Source organism: Drosophila ananassae, chromosome XR (assembly GCF_017639315.1).
Source record: "Drosophila ananassae strain 14024-0371.13 chromosome XR, ASM1763931v2, whole genome shotgun sequence".
In the NCBI taxonomy this organism is placed as follows: domain Eukaryota; kingdom Metazoa; phylum Arthropoda; class Insecta; order Diptera; family Drosophilidae; genus Drosophila; species Drosophila ananassae.
Genome location: NC_057932.1, coordinates 11,285,507 through 11,293,437, shown reverse-complemented (window position 1 = coordinate 11,293,437; position 7,931 = coordinate 11,285,507). Strand labels below are relative to the sequence as shown.

Here is a 7,931-nt window from a genome sequence, read left to right as displayed (position 1 = left end):
TGGAGTATCATTTCTCTTCGTTATCGTCCGGCAACGATACTGGATTTTCGGCCAAAGGAATTCGCACAAATTGGCAACATGTTCGAGGAGTTAGGCTCAAGATGCCATCAGAAGAGCTGACCACACCAATAAAATTGGTGGTAGAACTATCCCGATCAAAAACTGATCATGTTTCCGTATGATGTGCTGTGCATTCGATCAAAATTATTATTCCCTTTGCAAGGCTTTAAAAACCTTACACACCAGAAGTAAAATTTACCCATAAAGCTTGTTGCTCTGTACAATATATATTTATTTAGCTTTTTGCGAGTCATGCATGCATCAAAGTTATTCCTACGGATAGTTCATTACTTATTAGCGATCATTCGCCTGCTGAGACTTCTTTAGTACGAAGATAGTTCACAAATGCTTAGACTGGGCTGACAGGGATCTTAACTTATCGAATAATACAAGTCGTATATGTAGATTACATTAATAGATACTTTTATGTGTGTATCTCCGATTAGTGGGTAACAATTAAAATTATTTAAATAAATTAAATACCGCTAGTTTGATCTTACACTGCTACAAAATCGGTTACGAGGAAAAAAAAAACAAAAAAAATTTAAGCGACAAATATATTGGTTTGATTTTTTCTCCAGTCCTCGTCGTTTCATTTCATTCCTAGGTCTATATAATGTGAGACTGCACACGGGGAGCTAAGCTAAATATGTAGGTCGGGAGTTATATCTAGTATCTAGTGATTACGCGCAGCTGCGTGCTCTCCTTTGGAAGCGCTTCATGCGTCGATACCAGTCCTCTTTCCACTCGATAACTATCGAGTGCGGCCCGATGCCTAGGTAGCCAGGTGGAGCCTCCGAATCCCGACCCAGGATCAAATAAGATCTGCAAAGAAGAAATTGTTTTTAAGTAAATTTTATTCAAACGAACTCTAAGTTTCATTGATAATCAATCATCATCGCATATACCCAAATATCTCTATTGCTTTTTATGATTTATTTAATTACGTGGGTATCTTTTAAAGCATCGAAGAGTATGTATAAAGGTATCGCCTACCCCATATCCTGTGTATATCTTTTATCAGCATTAAAGTATCAGCAAAAATGGCAAGCCAAAGTATCAGGCTTGGGACCATATACAATACGGAATGTAAGCTAATTTTTTCGGTCACTGGCTGCTTTTCAGTTACCAGACTGCTCGAAGACAGCCAGTTTTGTTTCCAACACTCCTAAGGAGTTGTCGCAAGGCAGATTTGAAACACCATCTCCGTAGTTCCTCATAAAACGTGGTACAAGAAAACTCCTCTGGTACAAGAAAACATAAAGAAGCACTTCCAGTTTTAGCTACCATGAACCTCGGGAACTTGTCATGTACTTCTTGTAGACTTCTTGAATACCCATGCAAATCTTTAAGCTGTAAAATATTTTTTATATTTTAAATAATAAAGCAAACCCTCTTTGGCTCCCAAAATTCCATTTTTCTGTAGCGCCATTCCAAAAGTCAATTTACATATATCTAAAAATCCCACAATTACACCTTACATTTACTCACTCCGTTTGACTTTTGAACTAAACTATAATACTCCTGTATGGTTTTTTTTTAAGGTTATCTATGTATTCCTCCCTATCCCTAGATAGATATAATCTGTTATACTAATAAGTTTTTGTTTAAGGAAATTTGTTGCTGGATTTTAGATGTCCGATAAATGTAGTTTTAGTATATTGAGCTTAATTTGTATGAAAAGGAAATAGTATTAAGTTTTTAAAGCTTTGCTACTCCCTACCTGTTGACTTTGATCTTTGGACATCGGCATTCGAGGTGTTTAGTCGGTATGATCAAGGTCATAGGACCGCGTTTTAGTGTTGTACTCGGCATTCCATACACGATCCCCGCGACGCTGCTGCCGCCTGCTCTGCTGCGTTTGAATATGGCCTGGATTTGCAGATCGTACCGCGTCGCCCCGCTGTCGTTGGGGTAGTCCTCCTCCGACCCCGTTACGGCCCCCATCGCCTGCGACTCGTAGTCCGCCGGAACGGCGCCCGGATGGTCCTGATCCATTTCGTAGTCCGCCTCGTCGGGATCCCGATACCTGCTGCCCATTTCGCTGCTCATATCGCGGCCAATTACCTTGGCCATTATTGCTGTGGAGTGGAAGGGGAATCGATAAGTCAGGTGCCTTTATTTTATAATATATTAAATACAAAACTTTAAAATAAATCGCAGCATGCTACGGTCTAGTAGTATTTATTTTAATATATATAAAATTGAATAATTGAAATAAACTATTTAGTAGTTTTGAAAGGAAATATTTTCAAAACTATATTCAAGAAAGAATGATCAAGAGTATGTACATATAACCTTACGAATGTTTAAGGAAAATATATTACAAAACTGTTTTCTGAACATTTCACTCACCGTAGTCTCTTTTGCAGAACTTGTTGAGATTTAACCTTTTGGTGCTTACTCTGCATTTGCCGCATTCTGAAAGATGTAAGAACAAGGAGCTTCGTTTAGTAATATCGGATGAAATGGAGACTACTTGCACTGGATTGAAACGGAATCTCCTGGATGGGATGTACTCCAGTCCAGTGCAAGTAATTGTTTCGACATTTCATGGATGGAATGAAAGTGAGCGAGGGGAAGCGAATTGGATCGAGTCGTGCCGATATAGTGCTTTGGGGTTATTCGAGGATAGAATCCGACGGGGAGAACGCTACGTATCCCTTAACCACAGCCGCAGCCACTCCCCTGTCCTTAGAGTAGGGCATTCCACTTTGGTGTTTACAATTTAATTGCGAAATTTATGTCTTTATGGCCAATGCCAATTAGCAGAACAGCGGCGCAGCCACTGCAGAATTGCTCGATCAATTTTACATTAAAATTATCCCCCGCCTTCCCTGTCCCACCCTTAAGCCCATTAAATTGCTCAATAGTTTGATTTTTGAAAATAAATCATTGGAAAGTGAGCCAAGTTCCCGAAATGACTTCATTTAAATAGACAGCTTGAAATTGTCCAACCCCCTTACGATTTCTCTCCGTGTAATGTACTTGGGGACGCCGTAGTATTGACTAAAATTAGCCACAAGTTTGTTTCCTTGGGCTGCGTTGCAAGTTGCAGTTTGATTATTTTGTTTCTTTCGACGGCAATGTCAGCCCAACGTCTCACAATAAAGGAAAATCTCAATAAAATTAGTATACTATGAGTTTCAAGAAAAAAACTCAAAATTTAAAATTTTTTAAATCAATCTTTATGAGTGAAGGCCACAGTTTAAAGTAAAATTACCTCTCCTTGGGCTATTTATGGCAATTCTCAAACGATACAAGCGAATTTTCCCCAAACTTACTTTGCAAATGAACGATATTTATCGTCGTCATTTGAAGATCATTAGCCACGCCCCGAATGCGCGCAGGAAAATCCAAAATAAGAAATAAGTTAGTAGTGATATCACTGAGTCACTGCTCAGGAATTCCCCTTATGGCCATGGCACAAACCTATACATAAATACACCAGGTATTTATGTAGGACAGCATCGGCGCCCAGTTTAATGTTTAGGAAAAAATGTTAAGCTTCTGTGTTCTTTAAGCAAAGAATTTTCCGAGGAAATATAAAAATGCGCAATTAATTTTAATATTTCTAAATTGGCTACCGGCTATGCAGAGTTTTTGAAATAAATTAATTTGTTAAGTTGAAGGGTTGTGGGTGGGACAACGGTAAAAATAAGCAAACAGATTTGAATTTATTTAAGAATAGTTTTGTCTGCTTTTAAACTTAAGAAAATTACTAAAAATTAAGTGTCCAAAGGGCACACCGCTTCTGAAAAACAAATATTAAATTCGAAATTCATCATTGGTTTCGAGTGACCATCGTCCCAAAAGATGATACTGCCCATCCTCCAGTGCAATGAAGTTTTTTTTTCTTATTGGGTCAACCGTATAAAAATATTATATGTTAAAAGACAATTTGCTCTTTCTTTTGAAAAAATGTGCAACTCATAACCAATAATAACAGCCATTAGCTTTCAATTATTGTTCATTTGCTTAAATTAGACAAATCTGTAAGTGAACAAACTTGGTTGTTTACAATAACTATTTAAGAATTTATAAAGTCATTTGCCAGCATTGAATATGGACGGTAAGCTAAGGCCCAATCAAAGTACAGGCCCAATCAAAGTACGGGAGAGCTTTGATTTCCATTTGTGCAAATTTTCGCAAACACGAATCTGCCCATAAATTTTCCAGTCATCAAATTAACATGACATTAAAATTGACCTCCGCCCACAGGAGCACTGTGGCGGGCGGCAACTAACTTTAAATTAACTCAAACTTGAACAGAATTTTAAATTAATTTAATAAGATTATCAAATTATAAATTCATAATTAACATTCAGCAGAGGGAGATCTCGGCGCCCGTTGCCCGTCGCCCGTCGCCCGCCACGCCCCCTCTATGAATAGTAAGGGGCCCAACTTTTTAGCCGTGTTTGTGGCTGTGGCTGCGGCTGCGGCCGTAGTTATGTGTGTACGTGCTTCCCTTTTGGCCAACTCAGTTCTTGGCTACAGGGAAGTGGAGGAAAACTTTGCACTGACAACTTTTACAACTTTCTCTTTGGGAGAATGCCTTAAACACACTTCCCGCGGCCACTTCATCCTGCGTCTGCACTTTGATTTGCATTTTCGGCATGATGGATGGCCCAGTATAAGGATAGAAATAAGGATGCGAATAGATCATCCTGAGCCGCAGGCAACTTGATATGCAACAATTGCAGTCTGCTCGGCTGGACGCCTCCCGTCTGGCATCTATTATACATATTTTCTCATATTCTCATTTCAATTTAAATTCTCGTCCCGAGACGTTGAGTAAAAGCCATTTTCCCGAGATTATGCGATTTTATTGGAAGTTTTTCTCATTTTTTTATCAGGTCTGTTCCGTGAAATAGTACTTCGCAAATAACAAAAGGGTGTCTGAGCTAAAAGCTTCCAAAGTCAATTTTATTTAAATTTTTCGTACTCTGACCACTTGGCATTGAGTAATCCCCATTATGATTGCACAGTGGCCGCTTAAGGGGCTTAGTTAATTTGTCATTGTTCCCACTTCCAGCTGCACAAATCGCCCCTCGGCCCATGCCCACGCCCCGGCCCACGCCGACTTTTGCCTAATGCCTTGGGCAAATACTTGCAAGCATTTAGAAGTGCGACTGCCACTGTAGATCCGAGCAGTGTGCGGCCGTGCCGCCCTGCTCTGGTCGCTGCTGCTGCTCAACCAACGCCAATTAAATAAAAAGTTTCTTAACACATTTCCTTGGCTCAGACTGGCCACTCCTCTTTCATCCTTCTAGTTTTAGGTGTTTCTGTCCATTATTTCTCCCTTATAAAGTAATATACGTTTGACAGGGTGAACTTAGTTAGGGTTTTCATTACAAAAACACTTTCTTAGAGAATTTGGAAATATGTATTATTTTCAAAAAATTAGTTCGTGTTTGAAGAGTATGAAAAAATGGTATCTAGTATTTAGTCTACTGTTTCCAATAAATCCGCAGCTGCAATTCATAATTATTATTTATTCTTATTTATTATCATGGAAACTCACACATTTTTGAAATTAAAAAAATATTAATATATTCAAATATTATATTACTAAATAGTTTATAGTGGCATGTTTTTGGTTTTTTTTGTGTTGGCTTTGAAAAGCTCAATAAGAAATACATTCTTTTCTCGAATATTGACACATTTCAGTTGTACATGGTTCAATTTTAATTATGACTATATATATTTTCAATAAAATACCTTAAATTGTATTCCAAATAAGTTATGTGTGGTAAGTAAATCAAAACTTTCAAATAATTTGTAGTTAAGGGAAATTTAGGTCACATTGAAAAATGTAGAAAGTTCTTTTCAGATCAGATTTAAATAATTGTCAAAATGCAAAAGAATTCGAAAGGATATGCCCACTTCGTCGTTGAAAAGGCCGTTCTTTTTTTCATTTTGCGTTGCCGTTGTCTTGGGCTGTATCATTGTGGCTCGAGCGACACTTGGTATTCTAGATGCGAGGTTTTGCTTTTGTTGTCTGCTTGTTGCATGGTCTGTTATGTTCGCCGAAGGCCCACTGTACTTGCTCCGCAACTGTAACTACAAGTTGCGTGCAAACATTTGCGTTGGCTCCTCGCTTTTAATCATCGTATCCCTTCCTCCCTCCAGCCCACTCCATTCTCATTCTGTCGGCAGTCTTTGTTCCGAGAGCTTCTCCTTTTCTGACCGACAACCGCCTGCACTTTAGCGGATTTGTGTTTTCTCACCCATTTGAAAGGATTACAAACGCGAGGCGAGCATCCCCGGGAACTTTGCATGGGGGCGTGAAAAGTTAAACCTCGCTATTGGGGAGACCCTATGAAATGTCCAATTTTCAACAGCACTTCCACCAAACATCCAGTCCCATCTTAAAGGATGTTTATAAAATTTGTGTGTTTGGATATTCATTTTGGATGGTACCTACCTAATCTCGAACACTTTAAAAGATCACCCACATTTTCTTCCCTACAATATATGTATGTAGATATATGTATATGTTGAATGTGTCTTGGTATTTAAACATATTTAAACGGTATTTTCAACCGGGAATCTTTATATTTATTCCAAAGGCTCAGTGATAGATTTGAACTTGAAATTTGTTGTCTTTTGTGTAATATGCTCAAATAAACGCGTAAAAGCTTGCCAAATAAAAGTTGGTGAGTTCCATACTCTGAAAATTATTCACCTATTAAAAATAGAAGACATTTGCCCAGAGATTTGGGATTTGTGAGACAACTATTTGGTGCCAATTATTTGACAAAATTGTGGGAGGTCATTTGAAAAAAATAAGTTTAATTAATAGTTTTACTTCCAAAAGTATGTAACAACTATAAAGGACGGCTATGTTTACCGAAAAAGAATTTAAATCATTTGTTCCCAACATTGTCTTTTTTAAAATTCAAATTGTATATGTTATCAATTTATCAACCAGCACATCGGATTGATAGTTGGACCGTCGTACGTTAACATGGAAAAATTCGTCCACACGGGAAAGAATACACTTTTTTGCTCGTCAAACATGTTTTTCGATCTGAGTACTAGGCCTGAACACAAAACATTAACCCATAACATTAAGTATCCCATGACTGGGCCCTCAAACCTACAAGGCTGAGGTTTTGTGATCAGAGTCTGTCGTTTTGGAACCCCAAGGAATAGAGGTCGGAAAATACGGAACTCTGAATAAAAATCAAGCCAGTAAATTTAAAAACCAACGTCTATAATGTGTGCGAAGGTCTCCGAAAAGTGGACACTCTACCATGACATCGTGAAGAGGACCGAGTTCAAGTTGTATCACATAATTAGACGCACTCACTTCCGCCGGAAGTTCCTGATTCGTTGCCATAAATCCAACATAACCGGTTTCGTGATCTATGATAACGACGGACGTGACGCCTTTGGGGTTTTGGAGGGCCTACCCGACGACATCAACCAAATGAAGGTGTGGATCTTGGGCCGATTCATTCCGGAGCCCTACGGCGAACGCGCCACTTTCTCGGCCTATGAGATTTGCTTCAACCCAGATAGACAGCCTTTCTGCCAGAGATTCTCTGTTCCGGACCACGAGCGGCTTCTGGCCGATATCTACGAAGACTCGATTGTGAAACCCGAAGGCAGAGCCAAGCAGAGGAGCGATGCAGAAGGATCGGATAAAGAATCGGATGATGAGTCGGTGACCGGATCCGGATCAGATTTTTCCGGATCAGATTGAATTATTTCCAGGGTTTTGTCCCCATTATATTCAAAATTTATCTTTTCTTCATTTGCATCTGTTGTGCTTAACAAATCTCCACTGTAAAACGGTGAAAGTAAAGCTAAAATTAAGTAATTTTCTGGGGAGAGGGGACGTGGCATGTAGCAAGTTAGCATAC

The 7,931-nt window shown here is 38.9% G+C and overlaps 2 protein-coding genes across 3 annotated transcripts in view; one reads left to right on the top strand and one right to left on the bottom strand.

Moving 5' to 3' along the window:
* Positions 1-273: 273 nt before the first annotated feature.
* LOC6502060 (netrin-A) overlaps positions 274-7,931 on the bottom strand; it is a 45,637-nt gene continuing 37,979 nt past the window's right edge. Inside the window, exons 5-7 of one of the 2 annotated variants that reach the window (XM_001967404.3) lie at positions 2,416-2,481; positions 1,784-2,141; positions 274-885 (exon numbers count right to left, since the gene is read on the bottom strand). In XM_001967404.3, coding sequence (XP_001967440.1) covers positions 744-885; positions 1,784-2,141; positions 2,416-2,481 — 566 coding nt within the window. In that variant the 3' untranslated portion in view covers positions 274-743. Of the gene's footprint in view, positions 886-1,783; positions 2,142-2,415; positions 2,482-7,931 lie in introns of those variants that run through there. The other variant, XM_014903676.3, reaches the window with a different exon arrangement.
* Positions 7,139-7,873, top strand: LOC6502056. Its single transcript, XM_001967405.4, has one exon. The coding sequence runs from the start codon at positions 7,283-7,285 to the stop codon at positions 7,769-7,771; it is 489 nt and encodes a 162-aa protein (XP_001967441.1). The 5' UTR covers positions 7,139-7,282; the 3' UTR covers positions 7,772-7,873.